Raw genomic sequence first — 27,266 nt, 5'->3', positions numbered from 1 at the left:
TATTATCGAGTATAAAATTGTATGGATAAATTTCAATTTCTAACCTCGCATTACAGGATATTTGTGTATTTCATAAATAATATTAAGATAGTTATTCTTTAGAAGAAAACATAATATTGTAATATTATTCAAGGAGTAATAATATAGGCAATATAAATCTTTAACAATATATTATTTTAAAAATTAAATTTCAAATAATATGTTTGATTTAAATATCGATTAATATTAAATCTAATTATAACGCTATGCATTTAATATTGTCTAATTGGCTAAGTAATTTATAAATAATATATTTGTTTCCCTTTAATGATTAATTGATTCAAATGCGGATTTTCGGAATTTTCAAGTATTTTTTAAGGACCATATTTCCAATTATTTAGATTTGTTATACCTTTAAAAACTATTCTGTGGCACTACAAACTTTTTTTTTATAAATCAGAATCAGTCTGAACAATTTTTACTGTAAATATTGTTATGCAATGATTTTTTTGAAAAAAAGTTGATGTATCTAAATATTAAATCAACATTAGAACAAGTCGTTTTTGAGTTATTTAACACGGTGAATCACTCTGTATAGTGCAAGCTGTAAGAGGCATGGGCGACGTGAAGAGGAAGTTAAACATTGGTTATACCTACTTCATTAGTTAATTTAATTAAAAATCTAATGTACCTATCCATTATAATAACTCTCTATATTATTTTTTTTTTCGGAAACTTGGTTTAGTCTACATAACATTTTTTTTATATTTTTATCAGGTAATCTCTTGCTCAAAACAATATTAAAATAAACTTAATAATATTATTATTATAAATGTATATTATGGTTATTTACTTACATATTTTTTGAAATAAACTTTGATAATTTATTTTTCATGTAATTCGTGTTTAATTTTGGTTATTATTTTTTTAATAACCCAAAACGCCTGAGTTTATTAACAATTATAAATTGCAGTACCTATACTGACTTAATATTATAATTACTATTAAACCTGATTTCAACGTAATTTTGATGTTTTAACAATAATCAAAAAAAATCTGAAAGGTAAAGTCAATTCAGACAATTTATTTTCATATTACAAACGTTAAAGGCTTAAAGCCTATAATTTTCAAGAAGTATGAAATATTCACCATACCTTCACAAACAAATCTTCTTTGATAGTCTTCCCCTCTCACTTTGTACAAATTTCTTTCCCATCTGTTCTCTCTCTATTATCTCTTCCGATCCTAATAGTCTCCTCGGCACCATTTTGTTACCGTCATCAACAAAACAAATTCCTTTATAACGATTTCCTTATTTAAAAATTTTTTTTTCACTTATTTAATTAAAAATGCATTATTTTAATGTTTACAAATAAATATTAAAGTATAAATTCTGCAGCATTACAGAGATTCAATAGTGTTATAAATAAAAAAATTATCTACGGTATTATTTTTAATTTCTTTTAACGATATCTAGTGTATTGCCTACGTTTAATAACATTTTACTTTTATTTTGAACTCACATTTAAAATATATCCAATAAAAATTGAAATATTTAGGTACTCATGCATATTATATATGCATTCAGATTTTTTTATATTCCTATAAAAATTACAGTAACATAACCTAACCCGGAGTCTATCTAATTAATTTTCCATCTAATTTTTTTATGCGTAATATATGTATAGTCGTATAGATGTAGATTCATTCAATAGTATTTAAGATTCAATTATAGATTAGTAATGATAATATTTATAGAATCGTTTTTTTATCAATAATTTATGTAAAATAAAAAATTATCAAGACAGACACCCAATAGTGAATAAGGAATGGGAATATTATCCTTATCCAATATTGACTCTAATATTAATATTATTATGATGGAATTGAAATATTCACGATAGTTTTAGCATTTTAACTTTCAAGTTTCAATAGATATAATTCAACATTTTTGAAATATTTATCGACGTTCTTGTTAATATTATAGACGCGTAAAGATCACATCAATAAACTGATATCGTTTACAGAAAATCTTCAAAATCATATTAAGATAATTTATGTCTTGTTCTGTTCACTTTTTATATCTTACCGACTACCGTATATTATAACTCCAGATAGGCAGTCATTTTATGTAGCGTCCTTATCACATTGTATAATTGCTTGTTTATAAACATTATTTATTATTTTTTTTTAAATTTATATCATATTTTTAGTGTTGTTGTTTATTTCTTTTTTTAGTTTAAATTTGTTTCTTTAAATTTCATTTAAGAAATTAAAGATTTAAATGACATTTGAGACTAGTTTAGTTTATTTTGTGATATTAAAATGGAATCCGATCTGTACATCCGGATCAAAAATTCCTTGACGTGCTTGTCACATATTATTATACAATATAAACATTTAATGATATCGGTCCAGAAGGTAATATTATACATTTAAATAATAAATATCCCGGAAAATTATTCTGGGAAACATCAAAAAGTTGTTCTAAATAATACTCAATACCGTTTTTTGGAGCGACTATAAATATTACACTCGTAGTATAAATTCATACTAACTAGTCTCTACCTATCTACTTTTTAGTACTACTCTGCAGAAGATATTATGAGCTAACCTCAAAAAATTGATTTAATATAAAATTTAAATTATGGTTTTTAAATTCGTTAACTGTTATACTTGCTATACTCAGTCTGTGCGTGCTTTTGTGTACACGTGACATAATGTATACATATTAATACCTACTCAGTACTCAGAAATATTGTATGATAAATATAGATAGATAACTATGTATTAGACACTATATGTATAGATAACACTTCATTACAACCACTAAAACGGTGGGTGAAAATTAATGTTCTTAAATAATTTTGTACGCTCGATTCACTAGAAGTATTTGAACTAATAATTAAACTTACATACAGTATTTATTATTTACTTCTAAATTGTATTTAAATGTAAAATGTTTTAACTACTGTTTTTATGATATAAAATAAACAATAACATTTATCTGTGGTTCATGCGTCTCGTAAGAAATTATTGCTTAGCAAGTATTTATTTAATCACGTGCTCACGTGAATCTGACATGACAAATTGAACTTCAAAATATATAATTAGATTGGACATCGAGTTAGTAAACACTTATAAAATAGGTACTGTAGTAATTAATAGTCATTGTATCCCTTTCGATGATATATATATTTAAGTGTATTGACAACAGAGAAAAGGATAAAAAAAAATAGGTACTTACTTGGAATTATTGAGAAGCTAACAAATGGTACATTAATAATACGAGTAACTACCAAATATCTAGAAAATAATAAGTATATACAAATACATACTATAAAGTTTTATAATATAAATCACATAATAATTAACCTATTAACATAATATTATATAATATAAAAATAAACAGCTTTTAGATACATGTCTAAATGTTAAAACTATACTGGCCGGCCGGTCCGGACTTGACATTAAGCATAATATAAGTTAATAAGTGAAAAATATATTTTGATAATAAAAATATCATCATTATTATTTAAATCACAAACAAAACTTATGCCAAACGCCAGTTAAAGTAATTTTAAAAATGATTTCGATGTAAAAGGGATTAATAATTATCGTACTTAAAACACCCATAAAATAATCAAAATAAATGAATAAATCTGTATTGCTTTTTATACGAGAACCGTTACAACAAAAATAAATTATATTTTAATGGCTTATAAGTTATAATAGTTACCTATTGCGTTAATTAGTATATTTTATAAATTATAAATACGAACACAGTTGATGCAACGATATTATGCCAATCGATTTCGTGTTTCAGATGAATAGTTGATCTTATTTCTGAAAGTATACCTATGATAGTATAACTATGGCGTAGACACGTTAGTTAGGATTAAAAATAAATGCAAATTTGTTAAAAAATGTTCGAAATTATAGTAAACCGCGTATACAATAATAGATATAAAATATATATTATGTTATTGCATTAATATTTTTGTAGGAATATATTAACAAATTATATGACATTAGTACTCGACATATCTAATATAGGTAGGTACACAATATTTTGTTATACTATGTACTTATTATTTACCCTGTATTACTATCTAAAAATAATTGAATAAATTATGAAATCACCGTCTACGTTAGTAGTATACCTAACACTTATAATATGGCCGTTGTATTGTACTACGCGTAAATCAATTATAATATCATATTGTGTATTTAGCATAATTTATGATGTTCATGTAACATGACTTATAACAAATCACTGTAATCGGATAAATAGTACCTACCTAATATAAGTTTTCCAATCAAAACAGTTTGACGGGTGTGAAAACAAACACGGTGCCTTTACAACCGAAATGGTTTTCGTGCCCACTCGGACGTTACGTAAAATAAAATATTTTGCAAAACGATGATATCACTGGCAATGTGCATGCAGAAAGAGACTTCGAGGTGGACTGCAGTGGTCGCCCTCTGCGGACGTATCCATCATACATTATACTAAAGACACGTCATAATGATAATATTATGACATTGATATACATTACAATACGGTAAATATGTACGATCTATATATGCACACACACGCCCGCGGTCGATTAGTCTGGAGAAATATTATTAATCGTCTCCGTCCGGTGAAAAATACTTATACTGTCCGTGAGAAACCGAACAGAATTCCGCGGAGGCCGTGTAACGCGCGCGCGTTTAATAAACGAGGAAAAAACGCGCATAAAAAAACCGATTATTATCGGGCGAGAGGATACCACGATAACCGTGTGCAGCAAGAGTGGTATCTGTTTGTGTGTGGTGTACAACAGGCATTCATATGCTAACGTCCTCGTTTGTGTGTGTGTGTGTGTGTGTCTTGGGACGGGAGCGATTTTCGAGCATTTTTTTTTTTCTTACCGCCCGCCTTCAATTTATTTCACATTATCTTAATGATACTGCCGACTGGGGCCCGAGAAGGTTTTGTGAGTTTTTTTCTTCTCTTATTTTTCCCCGCTATGTTATTATTACGCCGGTGTCTGCTGCTGCTGCTGCTGCTGGCACCTCCCCTCCCCCTAGCTCACCCCGCAAACCGGTTCACCATTATAGTCGGTCTCCACCCCGACGACGAGTGTCAAAGACTTGGTCGTCATTAGGCGCTACAAATGCGGCGAACGACGACGACGCGGACGTAGCCCTTAAAATATTTCCTCGTCGGACGGATGGACACACGAAAAAAGGCGGTCGGCGAGAGTGGTATACGACGTAACCACGTAGGTATATATAATGACGCGAAATCCGAAGAATTTACATAGGTATAGGAAAAATATTTTACGTCACCGCCGGCAAATGGATAGCGTAGACAAATTTATTAGTCCCACATAATGTAATTATATTATTATAGTGTGACGGAGCATAGTATAATAATATTATATTTGATGATTCGGACTTTCAGGCGAGTTTGACGATAACGTTATTATGACAGAGACTCTGTTACATTCGCGACTATCTTCTTTTGGATAAGCTCGATTTAGTTGATAAATTATACCTACAAAATACAATGTATTAATTAATTAAAATGCTATGTACTTAGATAGAACTCAACACTTTAATGTAGTTGTTTATAATTGTACAATATGTAAATATCTTCCACGCATACCTATTATTAATATATATATATGTATATATATTTTTTTTATATAAGAAGCAAGCAATTGTTACTATAACTTAATCATATAGTATTGGAATATTTTATAAATTCGTATAGAAATATAATAGGAAAGTTATATATTGTTATGATTTAAGTTTTTTAAAAGAGCTGGTCGACAGTTATCAATCATTCACTATCATAAATATAGTTATATTATTATTATATTATATAGTATTATAGTAATAATATATAGTTATAAATATCACACAAACGTATAAAATACTTACTCACTTAATAATCATTCAGTAGGTAGTATAAAAATACGCTTCAACAGTTTTTTTGATTTTTTTTTCGGTACAATTTTTTATATATATTTTATTACAACGATATACAACGACTTTTCTGCCTTATAATGGCATAATAATAAAATAAATTATTCGCAAACGTATATTTTATAGGTGTAGTTATACTCACGAGCACGACAGAACTGTAACGGTAAACTCGATTACGTCCCACGCCGTTTGGCGCAGGTGACAACATAACACGGTTGTTTCGTATACGAATCGTTTTTCTACATCCGAGTAAACGAATATTTATTCGATTTCAAGATACACCTTTTTGCCCACGTCCCGTCACATTTATTTCGACCCCGGGTGGTTTGTTGAAACAAAAATAAGTCCTGGGTCCTGGGCAGAAGAAGAGTGCAGCGAAACCCACCCTCCACGAACCGCGTCTGCTCATGAAAATCGTTTTAAAAATATAAAATAATGTTCCTATATTATGTGTACCTACGCATGTGACGACGAATGGACGATTAATTATCCTCTTCATACTTTGGGACTAAACGTCTCGAATAACCATAGGTACGTTATATATAGTTACGACTTCGAACGGTGTAAGGTTAGGTTAGGTTAGGTGCGAACGTTATGATATATAATATTATTATAACTTATAAGTATGTTGGATTGTTTGTGTACCTACAAATATACTATGAAAAACACTTAGCGAAACTTTATCGGATGCCTATGGCTATAAATTATTGTGTGATAAATAAATTAGTCATCGTTACATTATACATAAACAATTTTTTTCGATATTTGCTATAAATCTACACACAGCTATGTTGAAAAAAAAACACGAAATCGTTAATGCAAATACTTGATGTCTGATGATATATTATATTGCCATATTGGTATGCAAATAGTATAAACAGAAAGAACAATCTTCATTATATTAATAATATTATAAAATTATTGATATAAATATGTTATTTTCTTATACCTACCTACCAAAATATGTTTAATATAAAACCATATTTACATTTTATATATTTTATAGGAATAAAATATAATCAAAGACCCGATTTGGAGATCACGAAAATTGTACACCGTTATAGCGTTTTTTATATCATAACTTTTAAGACAAATTGCTCATCTCCATAATTATGTATCTGCTGGGTCGTAAAATGTCATCGAGTCTAAAATTAAATAACATCATGTGTCTGAATGTTTGTGATTAATTGTCATTCCTACAACGTACCATTTAATAATTCCATAAGCCCCGTAATTTATTTCGTATAGGCGTATATTGCTAAAGGTTCACTGTCATTTATTATATTATTATTTATGATACTTTTCCGTTATAAATAAAACAAAATTTGTCAATAAGTAATAACTTTGTTACAAATTAGAGGTATGTTATATTATTATAGCGTTTTCACAATTTATTATATTTTTTTTACGTTCCGAACATATTTTCTATATTCTATAGACTTTATTTTTAAATTAATAATTTTAAAGATGAAAATTATAAACGTAAAAAAGGCCATGTAAAATAATTTTTTATAATAATTACGACCTCGTCTAATTAGAATTATCATTCAAATACCATGTCCGTTATCATAAACCCGCGACTCACTCACTTACTTAAACAATTTGGACTCTTTTGGTTTTATAAACATTTTATTTCATTAACTTAATTATTACAAAGAAAGTTTTTCAGTCTCTAGACTCAAAAAAAAAAAATGTTTAAATTAATAAGACGAAAAATACCACATTTCCATAACAACTTTGCAGCGACTTTTGGTGTATTATTACTTTTTTTTAAATACAACAGTGGAAAGACTGGGGTAGTTTTCATTGTTTATGTATACCTATACTACCTATATAAATTATATTATATCCAAAAAGAAAATGTTTCTTATGTTCATATAATAAAACAATGACCTTAAGAGCTGGAAAAAATACTGATGTGTAATGGTCGGCAGCAATGCTAAAGTGTGTAGGGCACTATACCCAACTTTATATTGGTTTCCACAAAGTAGACTTTAGAAGACCACTTAAATGTCAGGGACGAAATTCGTGAGTTTACTCTAAAATGCTAAATCACGAATAACGACTAGTTTATTTTTAACCCGAGAAAGTGAAAACACATTTAGACTGCTGTTTTTTAATGTTTTATTTTTGTAGCTAACAAATCACCACCAGTTTCTTACTTTATTATTTTATTTTTTAGAATTTATTTCTGTTTATTATTTATTGTTATTACCTTTATACATCATTGTGCGTGAAAACGTATATTTGTCATTACTCTGTTCAAACAATACGACGTATTTAGAACATTATAATATTAGGTATATAGTCGTTATAATCTTATAAATACAAACACTCGTTTTCTCATAAGTTTTTACGTTTTTAGAAATATTTTTTTTAAATTAAATTGTAGTTATTACCAAACAACAGTTTTCCAAAACCTAAAATTATATTTTTCTTTATTTTTTATTAGTAATTTTATGATTTTTAGCTTTTTTAAAATAGCACAAACTTTTTAATTTAATATATTGAAGCAGAACATTATTTTGAGAATTTAAATACAAGGTGATCCATTTAATGTAAGGCACTTTATCGTTTAGCCATCTACTTTTCGTATGATAAATGTCTTACGTTAAATGAATCACTCTGTATATATAAAATCAAATTATGTACTAGTATAGGTTATGGGTTATAATGGTATTTAAACGTTTATTGAAGTCAAATGCAAATAATGCCGCAGGGATATTCTGCAAAATATTAATTGTTTTCTATTTTATTCTCAGAAAAAAATATTCTTCTTTGAAATATAAAACTAAGGAGGAATACTGACATTGAAAAAAGTAAAACTTCCCAACTATATCAATAAAAAAATAGCAAAATATAATTTCTTCTCAAAAATTTTTTGTAAACACTTCAAAGTTCAAATAATGTAAATATGTATTTCCGAAAATATTAAGACCTCGAGTAGATGAGTACTTACCTTTAAAACAATCACCCTACGCATAACAATACCGCAAGTAATCAGTTTTGTTAAAAACCGTTTATTTTAATCTTAAATCCACTGAATTATTTACTTAGTTATCCAAATTTTTATAAATAGTAGGTAGCTATGAGTAATTTAAGAGAAAAAAAATTGTGAAGAAAATATTACAGATGTTCTGACTTTTCAGCCTTTTAGGTATCTAAACACAAGTTTGATCCCCGCTGTGACCGACCATCCATTAATTATATATACATAGCAGTGTTTGAAAGGAACGAGTTCCAAAAGGAACGGATTCCTGGAACGAATTCCTTTTTAAAGAACGGCACGATGAACGAATTCCTTTTTATAATAAAAGAACGAGAAAATGAACTAGTTCTTTTCTTTAAGGAAAAATAACAAAATTGTTCGTTCCTTTCTAGTTCCAATAATTTACACAGATAAGTATGTAAAAATCGAAATAAAGATATATTTTTTTAATGTGTATAATGTATATTCCTATTTAGTGATAGTTATAGAGCATTGACGTTAAGACAATCGTTATATGTTAGCCAAAAATTTAATTTTGAGGAAAATCTCAAAATATATAATAATATATTGCATAAATATATAAAATATGTACCTACTTGTATTTATATATTATAAATAAAAATTAAAGAAGTATGCATAATACGAAAAAAAAACATTGATATAAGAATTTTTATTTTATTTGGAACTAAAAAAGGAACTCGTTCATTTTCCAAAGGAACAACAAAGGAACGAATTCTTTTTTTTTTAAGGAACAAGGAACAGAACGAATTCCTTTTTATAAGGAACTCGCCAAACACTGATACATAGTTACGCTTGTAAGAATTAATTTTTCCATTTTAATATTAGTACTTATTCATAATTCAAAACTAAAAACTAGAATAATACATTTGACTAGAGTCCTATTAATATAAATATTTTACAGTTGAATAAATAAATAATTGTATAACGGTGTTATTCAAAGTAAATTCATACTAGCCAGTATTGAAAAAATTCAAAATACGAGTATTTAATATAGATTTTTACTAGGTAGCTCAATAAATAATAAGTACCAAAATGGAAAAATATAGAGGTTACTTTTTAAATTGAGTATGGAATAATATTATAGTTTATTGCGTTGTATTAAAATACGTTTAGAAACCGGGAATTTAGCATGCTCGCAGAGTGAAGTTTTGAACATGTCTTATGATAATTTGTATAAAATATAGATTATAATGATATATATTGTCGTATAGATATACAGCATTGACATCGATATGTATATTCGGAACTACAAGACAATATATGAATGAATGCGTTCATTATTACGGATTCATTAAAATATTATATATAATATTGACCCACAGTAACGGTATTATATATATAGTTTACGAACGGTGGGTACATATACATATTATATAAATGCATAATAATATAATATATATATATATATATATATTATTGACTCGGAACAAATAGCGACGGCGTTTAATGCGTACATTGGAACAATACGCGGAGGTGATCCGTCGCTAAAGGAATATTTACAATCAATAATAACAATCAATCGATAATACTGTGTGCGACGATTCGCTCGTTTGCATATAGCGCCACGCATTAAGCATATAATATTATGGTAGGTACTTAATGCTTATAAGTTATAATGGTAATATATTATTATGATTTTTACTCGGACGTTTTAAAACGTATTGTTCTTGACCGTTTTCGGACGACTGTACAATATAGTATATAATATAATGTTATTTACCTACTATCTACCTACTCCGGTATACAGAGATTCTTTTATTCACCGTGGAAAATTCAAAATTCACAAAAATCGCGCCCGATCGTGATGTGTGTCCCCCATATGGGGTAGGATGGATTTGATTGAGGAAAACTTATTAGGAAGGGGAAAACAAATGAATACGTATCTCATGATGTCTATCACCCCTATTATTTCCTTCTCACACATAAATTTTTTTCAACTACAGAAAACCATCTGAATTATATTAAAAATAAATCGATGAATTTGCCTTATTAATTTTATTCCACATAATAGCACCACAATGGGTGGTCGTCAAATCCCTAATCTTTCGAACTTTTTATAGGTACTTTAAAAACAAATCATTGTACACAATAATACATAATGAAAACAAAAGAATACCGAATAATATTATTCTTGTATATTTAAAAACAAATATAATTGATTTAATCAAATAACACAAATCAATTCGTATGTTTATTGTTTGATAATGCATTATTAAAAATGCAGTCTGGGGGCGAGAGCAAAACGATAGCGTGTCCACTCTGGTAAAATATCAGTGGGAAACTGCACTCTCTTCACCACAATAATTACACCACTGCAGTAAAGGTGCATAATGATAACATGGTAAGCTGTTGTAATACTCCTAATAAGCATTCGGGTTTATGTCGCTCGTTGTCCTTTACTATCTGCACGCAGGTATTATACCGCGGTCGTGGTCACCGAAGAAAATTACATGACATCCGACATTTTTCTGCGCTTGCCGGGACAACCGCCGAATGCATAATTTAACGAAGGATCGTGTATATAATATAGTAATATATATACGACGAAATATAATATAGGTGCATTATTATGTAGACCAGGGACATACTTATACCGTCTAACCACGTAATCTCTCGACAAAGTTAAACAACATCATGATATACCGACTATATATTCACATATGTATACCGACCAAATTTTTCGTTTTACATGCGCAAAACGATAACTACAAAAACGACAAGACCGTAAAACATTGTCGAGATCAGTACGATTAGCTCTATGACAGTCGTTCGATTTTCTTATACCAGCGTATATAATATGTACACGTTGTATATATGTATTATTATTATTATCATTATTATTATTATTATCATCATCATTATATATATTACTATGCTGTTTTGCGTACATATCGTAAAAACGAAAAAAAATCTTTGACCACAAAACTTTTCATATTTAACCTTATCAGTATGGTTAAAAGTTATTCAAGTTATTGTGGAAGTCCGTTACGGAGCTATATTTTTATCTAGTCTCATTGTTATCACGAATTTCGAGAAACAGAGTAAATGTGTACTAATAATATTATACGTGTGCACTACAACTTTCTGTAAGAGAAACGCATTGTTTCTTTCAAGATAGTCACAAAAACTATGGTCGTTTTATGAACGGTCTATACTTAAAGATAATATAAATTCCATACGTTTTCTTCGTAAACCTAAAAAAACACTATCGATTTTAAATAACAATAATATGTTTCTATATTATAATATAATTTAATCGGCCATCGATATTGTTGAGTAACGTGAAAATGAAAAAGCACAAAGAAAAGTGGAATTTTCGAATACTGTTCAATCTGCATGTATAAAATAATACTTATACGTAAACGTAGGACTGTAGGAGGTATAAAGTGGACAAAACGCATGCACAAATAACGATTAACATACCTCTAATATTTTAATAGTATTTGCAAGTTATTTTAGAAATTTTGTTTTGAACATTAAGTTACATAGGGTTACTCGATGCTTCACTAAAGTTTTGACTAAATTATTAGGTGACGAGATCGAAGTATTACTCTTTGCGTAGGTATAGTAGAATCGATACATATTTTTGTCAATGCAAAGACTTGCGGAACCAATCAATAGATAAGCAAAAACCCAGGCCCTGTTCTGTTTTATTTGAATAAGATCCGAAGCATTTAGTTAATAATAAATTTAATTCATAATAATTTGTAAGGTATTTAAAATTAATATACGTTATAATGGATTATTACGTAAATAATGAGTATAGAACCATGAACAGCTGTTGAAAATGCAAAATTAAAAATTGAAAATGGTCGTTAAATATTTGTTTGATGAAAAATGATTTTCATTGTTGGTAATATAAATACCTATATGTAATTTTCTACTAACGGGATATTACCATATTTTTATCGTTTTAAAAATGTTTCGGAACTACGTTAATAGCAAAATTTGATTAAAAACGTTTTCTGAATAACATTATATAATGGGTTCGTATTAAAATTGGTTTATCAGGCTTTTGCAGGGTGAGTGCTTAGGTAAACGAAAGGGAGGTGGTCGTGGGGAGCCTGAGGATATCGTAGCGATGAATCGAAACTGCTAGTGTCTACAACGGTTTAATAAAAGGAAATTGGGGTCACAAAAATGTCCAAGAGCTATAAAATCTGATGACTAATCAATAACTGAATTTTTATGCGACCTACCGAACTGTATATACGAAATAATGATCGGATGGGATGAGAATAATAATATAAGAAGTAGGAAGATGAGGTCAATGTGTACATACATAATGTATACGAACAAAAGATACACCAATAATATAATAAATGGATGACAATAATAATATCGTTATATTATCGAATCGAAAGTACAGAATAGTTTCTGAATACAAAATATCGAAAGCCAATAGAATATTCTTTAGTGGACTTTGAACTTTAGGTCACTGTGCATCACTTTCTGCTATGTACCTACTTGTACATATTACGCAGTTCGAGTATTGGTTTGTTAGGTTATGTTTTTGACTCTCGGGCATTAGGTAGTTTAAAAATACCAAAAAGGCAGATGCTAATTAAAGAGTTTCCAACGTTGTATAGGGATTATACCTACTCGTGTAAATCAATTGTATGTCGATAAGGTCATTAATTTTAACTAGGTATTGAATAAATAAAATAAAATACCAAAAACATTATTCTTGTTTATTGAATGCATAAATGGTCAGAAATGGATATGCATGAACTGATTAAAATAAAACTCACCACCCCCTCTAAAAAGAAAAAAAAACAACACAATGATCAAACAATAATAATTTTAAATTAATTATTAGTTATTACTTATTATACTGTTTAACTAAATAATATAGTATATACCTATTTTTATTTATTTATTTATTTTTTTTAATAGCTTCGGGAACTCCATTTTACGACCGGTTATACAAACATGTTGATGTCGTTTTGTCAATGCTTAAACGCATTTAATTAAAATAATTATTTTACCGACGGCGTTTCAGTGAAAATATAAATTGAAGAGTCACTGAAAGCCATTCATATTTATTCTAAAGTGTTTTCGTGATTAATGTCAGAAACTGGTTGCGGAGAATGTTTTGTTGACTAAATGCGGTGAAATATAGTTCTGACTTAGCCGTTTTTCATTCTCGTTTCGTTAATGGTTTTTTGTGTACCTATTTTGTACGTTTAATGCGATCTAATCTAGTGCTTACCTATTATTTTTGGACGTCGCGTTATACTCCTACATTTAAATCGCCGCCAACCGGAAAAATATAACATTATAATAATACTGCATAGGTATCCTATGTATCGCCAGTCTATCCAGCTCGCCGTAGAATCTATAGAGTTTTCCTTGACGTCACACATTGCCAAGTGATAATAAATCTAATCGTAACAAACCCGTATCGACAATTTATTATAATAAAACACACATCGGTCGACCGCAGTAATAATAATTATTATTCGGCTCGATCAACAGAAAATAAAAACAAATAAAACTACGTTGATTGTTTTTAAAACGGCGATATCGTTTCGCTATTGCATCCCACGGACGAATGCAAAAAGTTAATTATTGTGTACAATTTTAATAATAAAAAAAAAAAAGAATAAAAAACAAATGCATACAAAAACAATACAGTAACAAAAATATCTTTGTCATACACATACACACACACACACAGATAGGTGTACCCTCTCACTATATGCAAATAACTGGAATAGTGTTGCGCGAGTATTCTCGATTCAGTAATTTCCATTATGTATTATTTAAATGGACGTCGAAGTTTTGTGAATACGTTGAACTCATCGGGAGACTCGCACGAGAGAAACAAACATTCGATATAAGCTCTTTGCAGTTACACATTATTATTATTACTACACTAACGACGTGATACGATCATAATAGTATCATATATAATAATACAATATACATATAAATGTACGACTCGGATGTGTTACGGAGGAGACTTTAGTACAACAGGTATAGAGGTATAGTTGCCGGATATTTCGGTGTAGGTATAGTGTGTCTAACCTTGGCATGTGAGTAACTCGGCGTGAGGCCGCCGCACAGCCACGAAATCCGTCTAACCGACACACAATGCCATTCAATTTAAAACACATAACATTATTTATCGTAAACTATACGGTTTTAAATTAATTGATTAGCTCGGATCGACCGGTACAATTAATATTATAAAATAACGACGGCGGCACAGCCGCAGTTACACGCTGCACGTAAAGCGGCTGATCGAATACCTATTTTATTGTACGAAGAGATACCTATACCTACTACAATATAAGTTAGAAATAATAATAATATAGTGATCGAATGTTTTCGATGCACCTCTATCCGTTTTACGTTTTTTAATGCGTATTATTATTGTCGACAACTACTATAGCCATGCACACGATTATGCAGAGGGTTACCTATCAATAATTATTAATAATTACACATCGAAACGACTTGTACCCAGTTATAGAGTTTACTAGCTATACATATATACAATATATATAAATACAAAAGAAACCAAATCTATTATAAATAAATTATAGTATGCATTCAATACCCAACTTTACGGGGGGTTATAATTGAAAGCGCTATGGATTTGAAAGTATAGATTTCACCGAATACCTTATATAATAATATACCAGTTTTCCACCTGAATATTATTTATGTTAATTGTGTTATATCTGTTTTCTATTTGGACAAAAATAGATGTTGTGGCTTGTTATTATAAATAATATTTTATTTAATAGTAAAATGGATGGTAGGTAATGGAAGTACCTACAGTAATAACTTAATTCTAAATTAAAAAAGGTGTATAATATTGTAATATCAATAAATATTATGCTGTTTATGGTACATCTCAATTATCATTGCACATTAATTGTCTACGTGTAACAGTATATTTAAATATTGTATACAGGAAATTTAAAGATTTAAACAATAATAATATAAAAAATATATATGATTTGAAAAATTCCGATTCCGTTCATCCGTGATGATGGGTGTTATGCCTTATTAAATAATATATAGTAATAACACAAATTACGTAAAAGTAGGTCCTAACAATGCGAATAAAATATTTGTCATTACTAATTATTATTATTTCGAATTTAATTTGTGATAATTATTTTCTATCACAGTGATTTGCGATACGATCGATGTATTTATTTTGAAAGTCTTTATCCATCTATAAATATATATGTACCTATTATACATATTCTTGAACATGGTCAAGTAAACAGAGTTTGTTGATGAAAGCCATTGTATAGATAATTATCATGCTTAAAAAAACATCGCATTTCAACTATAAAAACAACTTAGATCACCAAAAAGAAAATTTGAAACATTCCATCGTCTGTACAGCGTGATATACAATGTTCTGTTTTCATATTATATTATAACTTCTTCCATATTTGTTGTTTTCCGTTTATAAAATATTATACACCAAAAAAATTGGTTAGATCTCGGCATGTGACTATAACAACTGCAGTCAACGCGATGATATTGTACCAATGGACGACGAATAAAAGAAAACATGATCATAATATTTAATTTTGTTTCGTCTCTCTGGTCTCTATCCCTCTTCTTTTTTTTAATCAAAGTTTAATAATAATATATATAATAATAATTTTTTTAATTTTTCGAACGCGCGGACGTGATAAATTACCCAGCAAGTTTCAATTCCCTCTCCGCGCGCAGTTCTCACTCAATCTCCGAATGTGCCAACGGCGTAAATCAACAGTTAATTACCCGCGTTGTTGTTTTTCCACGACTAACGGCAGCAACCCCGTTTTATGACGCCGTCTAATCCATCATGTCACGGGATATCCGTCTGCACCACTCGTCGCCACTGTCGTCGCCATCGTCCTTTCACCCACCTCCACTCAACCCCCGAATTATTACAAATGAAATTGTCCGTTCGAGTTAAGGGAGACGAACGAGATGAGTGACGCACGAGACGGTGTCTGCGTGCCGATGCCACTATAATTATACAGCCATTACTGTAGTAATCATAATAGTTTTTTTTAACGATAGCCAATAAGTATCGTATTTTATGACAAATCGATGCGGTTAGTTCATCGGCGCGACCGTGTAAGTAGTGAATTCCTCGTAAGACGCTCTCGCACATAGGATGGAAATCAGACTGCTGAAACGTTCCGAGATTTTAAAACGGATAAGAGGATCAAAACAGATCAAGTGAGCATAAGTAAGACCCCGCGTTGAATTAAAAGGCTTAATAGGTATTAAGTATTAGGTATTGTGTCGATGACGCTGGTTGACCACGGTTGTAGTTTAATATTTTTGTGCGTGGGTAAACCTAATTATATTATATAATATACCGTAAGGAATTATGTTTTTTCCATATAATATAATATTATATTATGTATACTGTATTAAGCACCTAAACAAAAGATAACCGACTGTTGTACGCGGACCACGAAGTGTTCAAGTGTAATACGTACAAATCTATCTGTGAAATATGATGCGCTTCAAACGAGAGAACGCGAATATTATAATAATATTATATACATTTTTATCGATACAGTAATCCGCTTTTGTAAACATCGTAATTCATCGTGTATATCATATTATGCAGTATGTACGCAAATAATATTTTGTTCACTCGTAATGCGTTATATTATATTATATATAGTGCGGAATCGCGGGCAAACGTAGATTAATAATGTGACGTTAAAATGCACGCCAATTCATAAATTGCGTGAGTTTCATGGAAATAATCATAATAATAATAACAATGAAAATAATAATATAAATAAAAACGAGCGAGGAAAAACAGACCAAATAGATTGGTGCGGCGCCAGTTGTTCGCGTCTCGCGATCGATAGTGGCGACCACGGTGAGTCAATTATTGTTTTCGAGTGGCAGAAGCAGAACCATGACATTCATTGCGATGCCAATAAATTTGAGAGGTATATACACGAATCGAGAGCGTACAACACAATTTATTATGATCGATCGATAGATCTACGGAAAATCGCTGAGATATAACGTCCGACAGTTGTACGTCGTCACTATACTCATCACCGCGTTGAAATCGACTGCCGTCGGACTAATAGATCGGAATAATCGACTGGGTCACTGAGCATAGATGATGAGGAGGAAATAATTCTGTCGGATAAAATATGAAGTCGGAGAATGAAAAAAATACTAATAAATAATGATGATAACAGAATGACGTATATACACGTTTCGCATTTTTTAATTTTTATTTCGATATAACTCCTGAGAAATTTATTGAATTAAATGTCCGTCGTCATGGAAATAATACCATTTCTCTAAGACAGAAATCGTGCTAGACATTGTTTAAGTTTTCAATCGCGCATTACCCATAGCCCATAGGCCATAAGGAATGCGATAATTAAAATACAATATTGGATTACAAACCGGAATTTAAAACTAATATCGCAAAATTAATTCTTTGATAGAAAAAAATAATTAATAAATTCAGTTAACTAGTGGCGTTTTAAATACTTGAGTAACCCCGGGGGCATGTGGATTTTTTAAATTTAATATAAACATAGGTAGATTACCTATTACATACGTATGTGTATATTATTATTATATAAATTATAAATTATAATATACTAAATTATATGTACAATAATTATACTATAATGTATAAACCTACGCATCATGCTCACATTCTTATATTAGTTATATTAAATATTTACTATTTACTTTGTGTTCTTTAAACATATCTGAGGGCATATGGTTATAATATTCCTGATTCAGAATCTTCTGGCCCTTATGAACTGTCAACGATTTTTTTTATAGAACACTCTATACTAAGAAGTAAAAACACTAAATGTTTTGAATAAGAATTCTAATATTTGAATGTCGAAACAGCAACATAATATTTGTTACAGAAATAATATTATAGTTATAGTACCTATACTAGAGACAAATCAATAATTTAAATCCATTTAGTAACTGGGTGTAATACATGTAACAGGTTCTCGAACTCCGTGATTATATAGTATTTGAGGGATAAGTCAGTTGAAAAAATATTTAAATTATATTATAAAATGCACGATAATAATATTGTAATGTAATACAATCTACAGAAAGGTATCCTTAACAATATCTGTATGGTATTTTTTCCACTTTAAATTTCATACCTACCTAGTACATTTTATAACAAAAACCTGAGAGATTGGGTACATTCGGATTTACGTATACAGATCATTATGTGGGAATCGAACCAACGGTCTTGTGATAAATTACGAAATCCCCTTAATAAATTATTTAAACAAACGGAATAAATAAAAAGAAACTGAACTAAATTTCGATGGAGAAGGGAGAGTGGAGACTGCAAACGCATAAAATAGAAATGTGTGACCATTTGCATTCATTTACATACACTCAGAGAGACGAATTGTTGTGGAGACGGTAAATTGTACAGCGCAAAATCGTGTGCATGTTTGTGGTCAATTGTGCATTTGTGCTAACCTGCTGGACGAGTGCCAAATTAATTAAACTGACAACAAATTAGAATAAATCCATATTAAATGTGAGGTAACAACAAAAGGAGGTAGCTGAGCGAATTCGAAACTTTTAACGATCCCAAAAGTTGTCAGATTATTATAAAATATATTGTACATCGCGTATAACGTATATTATTATAAGCCTCCCTCAATATAGGTTTTGTTTTAAAATCACAATAAGTTCATCGACTTTGCACGAATGGTCAATTATTATTTATCGTTTCATCGCGGTATATAGATATAATAATATGCAGCAGTCTTTCGTAGAATAATAATTATTGTGATGTCGTACGGAGAGAAAAAAATATATTCAATCGATGAATATAAATTTCCTTATCGCATAGTTCATTCGGAAGTGTGTTATTTAGATTGGTTCGTCGACTACGTCCTGTTATCTCGACGGGATTATCTAATTGGCTTTTAATATGTCACTCAGATCGAGTATTGTGAGTTGTGACTATTAAAGTCTCCGATTGTCCGATTGTACAGCGGGCCGGTATGGTGATTGTCGTTAGCAGAGAGAGGGTACCTACCAAACCTATACATTTTCTTCAGGCACGAATAAAAAACATAATACTTCCAAACCGTAAATTATAACGTATACGAGTATACGACAACAATCATGGACCGAAAAACTAAAGACAACAAAACGTCTCCGGGACGACAAAACGACGACGGTCTGTATACACAGGTTATACGCGCGTTCGCTTATTAAATATATTATAATATTTAAATATGGTTCGAGAAGTAAAAGTCATCGCAAGATGTCGCAGCGAACATGACTAAACGTGGGAGCGGAATCGTGTTTCCTTAATGGAAATTATAAGCGTACATACCTGTACATTATGTATATCAGCACGTTAAATGAAAACAAAATAATATGTAAAGCGCATATAGTGGCTATATATGACTAAAATAATGACTGTATAGGTAGTTAGGTACGACGTGTGTAAGCGACCGTTATAATACATTGTGTGCACTGTTCGCCAAAATGCAAACGTATACAGAACATTTTCTTTATTTTTATTATCAAAGATTATTTTATTGATCGGTATACCTAGGCGTATTATATAATAGTAAAATAAATTCAAAGTTTGTTCTGTTCAATCACTTATGGACTCGTCTAATTTTATACAATATGGAAAACAAACGAATTTTAATTGTGTGCTCAAAACCGTTTAACTATACGGGGCAGATATTACATTGTTATGACCTGTCATGTAGAATAGATTATTATCTAAACCTAAACTATCATAATTCCAGTTCATGAAAAAAAAAAAATAATAATCATACTTAATAGTAAATAAATTCAATGTGCATGTATACATTATACTTATACTATTATACTTATACATTATACTTCGGTACTTATTAAACTGATATCATCATATAATAATCTAATGTTAGCTTATAATAATACACTAGGAACTTCTCGTCAGAAAATACGCAAAATCCACTTGCGGGTTTTTGGCTCAACGTTTTATACGACTGTAGTTTTATTGTTACGAGAACCGTATAATTACAATTAATTGTTTTATTAAAACAACAGTCGTAATTCGTAACATCGAAAAGGCGGTCGGCCTAGGTACATTTATGATAAAGGTGCGTACTTGCGCTACCACACTTGACGTTATTGTTCGTGCGCATGTTTTTTGTTTTTATGGTCACTATTTGAATACGAATGGTATATATAGGTATTATCAAGATTAAAATAATGGTCGAATAAAATGATCCGTATGATGACGGCTGAACGAAAATGAAGTTGTAACTTAAAAGCAATAATTGTAATTTTATTGTTACGAATACAGGCGTCATCCTTACTCGTATAATAATAATTTAATGTTTATGATATTATTCTTTATATGAGTTTATGACGTCAATGTGCAACGCGTTGGTGATGGTATCTAATTGGAAAGTATAATTTTTCTCTTTTAATTTAAACTTATACAAAGCTTAAAAATATAAGTAGGTAGTGAATGTTCTGGCAGAATTATTTATTTTTTACCTAAATATATTATGACTATACAAGATGGTTATATACTATAATATAATATATAGTATAATATATACTTTAATATATAGTCGAACAATCATTGTATTCGATAATCACGATTCGCGGAACCTGACATCGTAAAAAACCTACTGGGCACATCTGGCGATAAAAGATTTACATATTTCAGTAATATGATTAGAACGAATTCCAACGAATTGGTTAAAATTCAAATTACGTGCAATGAACAATATAATATAATGATGAAAAATCGACCAGATGTCTTGAAAGTTGAAAGTTGAAATACCTCGTAAATTCGACAGTATATACTGCAGCTATACAGGTAGGTATAAAGCTTAATCGGGTGTGTCTGAACCGCATTTCGTTATACCCCACCCACTCGATCGGCTGACGTTCGGTGTATAGGCAGGTACGTACAAAAGCGAATTATTATCATCAAAGATGAAAACAAAAGTTGCACTGAGTAGGACGCGTATCTCTCGAGCGTAGGATGAAAAGAAAACGCGACCCCTTGACGTTGTTTGAACGAGCGATACCGCGTTGTTGATAATAAAAAATAAATACAAAAAAAAACATCAAACCACGTATACCTATCTATTGTACCAGCCAAAAAACCGTTTTATAAGTGAGTGCATATATTTATATTATAATAATAATAATAGGTATACGCAGGAATTGTTCGGCGGCTTTGTTTAATTAACCCGGTGTGACCGGCATCGCGTTTTAAAGGGACGACCCTGAACACAATATTTATTGTTGTTATTATTATTATTATTATTATCATTATTGACCGATTAAATTAAAAGAACGGAAAAAATACGATTATATAACAGTTGGGAAAAATTTCGCCAGTAGCATTTTGTCGGACATAGGTATAGTGTGTATTTATTTTTTGTACCTACGATGATGACGCGTGTACAAGAGAGAAAGACAGATATGTATTATTATTATTATTATTATTATACACGAACATATGATAATCAAAAATTCCATTGTTCCGCCGGTCGTTAATTTTATACTGCATCAATTATGCTTGAATCGGATAGGACAGACTACGAAAAGGAAAGAAAAAACCACCAAAGTTTTAAGTATGCGTTTATAGTTTTAACGAGTTTTGCGTGGATCAAAAAACGCCGAGCCAGACCGTGAAAAAACAATACGACGTATACACACGTACACAAGCACGTATATATTATATAAATGATTTTAGTACGGCAATATTAATTAATGTTTTCTTTTTGTTCCATTTCAATTAATGCTTATTGTTTGTTTGTTTTTTTGTTGGTCCAAAAATAAAATAAATATATACCTAATAAAATTGTGGCCATACATAATATATATGATATATATTGACCGAAAAAAATTCGTTTTATTGTTCCAGAAGCATTCTATCACAAATACATATTATGTGATACGTAAAAAACACGAATTCATGTAGCGTTGAAAAAAACAATAACAACGATATTAGACATCAAAGGTTCATGATCGTTTTTTTTTTATTAGATATTATAAGCTGTGTGGATTTTAGGAAATTTTTGTTGAAACTTTTATATACTTGATGGCAATTTCATGTTTAAAGTACTTACTAAACTGGTATATTACAGTAAATATTTAATCATTTTTAAGTTTACCCATATTGGTTTTTTGAACAACCGAAAAGTATGTATAACAGTTGTTACAAGTATATATAATTATATAAATGTATAATACTCTAATTAATATTTATTATTTTTTTTTTCGTTACTTTTACAACTTTAATTACAGTTTATTTGTAATAATGACTGGTAGTTGTTCTAAAGTGATAATTAGTTGACATTGTACTTACTCTTTCATAACTTTTGATTTAGGCTATCGGCGTCAGTCTTATTTTCAAACCAAACCTATACATTAGTCAAAACGTTACACAAATTTATTCAACCGCGAAAAACTAAGATATAAAGGAAGCACGCCATGTATTTTATCCGTAAGTATTAAACATTAATTATGTATTTATCTAAGTAATAAACTAATATTTAGACTTCACTATTATTATATTTAAAGTGATAAAATCATGTATTTTGGAAATCTTGTTTTGGAAACAATAATTCATATTCTGTTAATATCAGGTCTGATTGTATCGTTTGCAGTTGTTTAAGTACTAATAAATTATTATTTATTACTTACCTATTAGATATTATAGTAATGATATATACTAACTTATTTAGGTAATTTCTATGATTTGATGTTATTATCTCTACTTATGTAGGTATTAAAGGTGCTCAATATTTGAAAAATTATTATTCTCAATTTTAAACTATACTATATATTATAGTATATTGGAATTTATATTCTTTTATTATAGATATATTTCCATTTGTTTCAACATACAATTTTCTTTTCGTAATTTATTATTACCTATTCATTTGTATTAATTTGATACATTTGTAGTCTTTTCCGTAGTATATATAAATATAATAATTAAGAATATGCTATTATATGTCTGGCATTGACGGACCTATGTTTGTGTAATATTTTATACTATTCGTTCTAATACCTTGTTTTATTCACCGACATATTATTATAGTTGTACTTATGGGCTTAAGTCGCCGTTCGATAGATTATGAACTACTTGTAATGAGGAAAAGATTTTGATTTTTTTCTTTGATTCTGATATCAAGTTGAAGTTAACCAATTTTTGGTTGATATTATAATTTATAATTGTTGTATTAATTTGTTTATTATTATTAATAATAATTGTAGATATCGCAATAACAATGTTAATCTGAATACTGTTTTTTTACTATACTATTTTCCGTTTTGACCTTATTCTTAAAACAAATAATAAGCAATTAAATTAATGAAATCAAAGATCATACGCATATAACACATTTATATATTATAATTTAGTTACAAGTAAATTTTTATATTAGAACTTCAATCTCGGTCTTAAATATCAATGAGTTAAATAAATGTATGAATGGAGTATAATAATTAGTAAGTTATAACACATAGTGTCGTGTTAAATGATTTGTTAAGACTTGCAAGTCAAAGAGGACGCATGGTATTGATTTGTATGGGGTGGTTGGATTGGTGGAAAAATGTCGGTATCTATTAGTAAATAATTAGGGAAATAACAATTATTACCAATTGATTATGTTTTATATTAGGTACCTGTACTATTATAATTATCAATTTTGTTCTATTACTTTCAACAGATAGTACCTACAAATAATCTATGAAATTGTACAACAATTAATTTTAAATAAATTATTTAGCTCTAGTTTAAATGTATTATGATTATTTCAACTGTGTTATCTGCCAAAATCCATAAAATAAAATAATTGTCAACGTTAAATGAAATATTTTTAGATTTCAATATAATGTTATAAATTATTATATCTAGAAGATATAATTGTTTTTATCGTTGGTACTTCGTGTCTTAAATTTTTGAAATTTCCAAAAAATATTTTCTGTAGAAAGTAATTTAGTCACAGAAAAAAAAATGTATCAGAGATTCATTTTTTTGATCTATAAACTGCAAGATTCCATCCAAAAACTGTGTACCTAGAACGACATAAGATTCATCTTTCACACGGTAAATGGACATTTTCCTCTCATTTTTTTTAAAAATTCAATATAAACTTTTTTTTTATTTTCATAAATATAATAGATTATAAATGTATATGTTGGATCAACTGAACTATTTAAAACAAATTTAAACTACACGAATTTAAAACAAAATAAATATAAAATAAAATATAATTAATAAATAATAAAAATGGCTATAAACCCTGACATAAAAATGATATATTTTGTAAAAAACATTTGATTACTAATTCTTTTGTTATTTCTAAACACATATTTTTTAGCCTTTGTTCACATTTATTTTTTTTTTTGTTAAAACTGTACCAGTATGGATATTTAACATTTTAATAAGTAATTTTGAATTTGATTCAAGTAGTTCGGTTGATCATAAATATAAATCTATAATTTATTATATTTATGAAAATATTAGGCAATAGGCAAAAAATAATTTCATATTAAATCATAAAATAATATTATTAAATAGAAAACATAAAAAAAATAGGAGGGAAATGTCTTACTACACCGAAAACAGTCGGGGGAGAAATGTCCGCGATTCCTTTTACACATACCTAATATTTATAATTACTTATATTACTTATTTATTTACTTATATCATTGTGTACGCAATATATATATACGTAATATTACGTCTGAAATTTTTCTATTATCAAATTATAGCTTTAATTATTATCATTCAATAGTAATAGTCATATTTTGTAGTAACTCTGAGAAACTAATATAATATAATAACGTATAATACAAAACTACTTGAAAAGAATATGATGAAATGCAATATACCTATATAATATATTATATTAGTAAATAGTATTGTTATTTGTTATATTTTATTATATAACGTTTCTCACATAAACTTAAAACGTAAAAGTCATTCGGTAATTTCACTGTTCAGTATATAAACATATTTTTCACGAGATTAGTCTAAACTTCTCATACGAATTTTATGAACATATATATATTATAACACGTGAAATATATTTCTTGGTATTATTTTCTTTGGATTCAAAATAATTTACTGTTTGCTGTATTATTCACGTAATACGATTTTAATTTGACACTCGTAATAGTAATTTGTTTTCTCACCATAAACATTTTTGAAAAAGCACCGTATATGATATTACGGTTTCGACCGTAACTTTATGGTTACTACATATATATATTATATATACCTCCATTCAATTATATAATCGATTCAACACACGAACATAAGTTTCGTGTGGTACCTATACCTATAGTTTTGTGAAATGATCCCCGCGATGGCACTCATCAGCTGGGTATTTTTTAATCAATTCGTGTACAGGAAATAATGTCGACTTTGGTGGCGGCGCGGGGCGTGGAGTACCTCGAACACTGCACCAGTCTGGGGGGGTGTGAACGGTCAAAAACTCGAAACGTTCCGACCCGCGAGTTCGGAGATCTGACGGGAAACGCTAACGACTGTGAACTCTAATGATAATGACATTTTCGGTCCCATCATATATGCCCTCGATCCACGCTAATGGTGTTACAGAAGAGCCACATGTTATGAAATGTCCAAAACCCTTAGAAACGCCGCCGCCGCGTACTCGTAAAGCCATTATTATGATTATTATTATTGTTATTACGGTTGTGTTTATAGTAAATTATTATTGTTGGTAGTAGCGTTTATGGAGAAAAAAGACAGATGTATACGCGAGTACACACATAATATATATATATAAGTGTATATTGTTCGTATAAATGCACATACATAAGCACCAGAGTGTGTGTGTATATATATATATATATATGTAATGCGGACGCGCAATTACAATGTCATTAGCATTTGGCCACTGTTCATCATGATTTATACAACGAATTGTACAGCAGAACTAGCGTAACCCTAAAAACATCGGGTTTAACGCGCCCGGAGGTCTTTAAATACGACAAAACGAGTTTCCGGGACGAATTCTAAGGACTTTTTTAATTCACAAATTGTTTAAGTCGTATTGTTCTAAAATTGAGTAACGCGTACATCTACTTTTTCCTATACCCTATAAGAATTTTGATGATTATTGTATTTAATATTTATACCTATTTTTAAAACATGCGATCATTTACCACATTTATCGTTTAAAAATATCATATGCCCATAATTATATTATTATATACCCACTTTTTACATAATTTATCTCATTGTTTTCCCGTATTCCCGCGATAGTTCACTGAAGCAATT

The 27,266-nt window shown here is 29.3% G+C and overlaps 1 protein-coding gene across 1 annotated transcript in view; it reads left to right on the top strand.

Moving 5' to 3' along the window:
* LOC100164052 (prestin) overlaps positions 1 to 27,266 on the top strand; it is a 69,866-nt gene that overhangs the window by 15,632 nt on the left and 26,968 nt on the right. The window contains exon 2 of the mRNA XM_003240137.4: positions 23,338 to 23,453. Within this exon, the coding sequence (XP_003240185.1) occupies positions 23,441 to 23,453 (13 nt within the window). The 5' untranslated portion in view covers positions 23,338 to 23,440. The remainder of the gene's footprint in view (positions 1 to 23,337; positions 23,454 to 27,266) is intronic.

The sequence above is a fragment of the Acyrthosiphon pisum genome, chromosome A1 (assembly GCF_005508785.2).
Source record: "Acyrthosiphon pisum isolate AL4f chromosome A1, pea_aphid_22Mar2018_4r6ur, whole genome shotgun sequence".
NCBI classification, from domain to species: domain Eukaryota; kingdom Metazoa; phylum Arthropoda; class Insecta; order Hemiptera; family Aphididae; genus Acyrthosiphon; species Acyrthosiphon pisum.
Note: the sequence above shows the minus strand (reverse complement) of the source record. Positions and strands in the feature narration are given on the sequence as shown.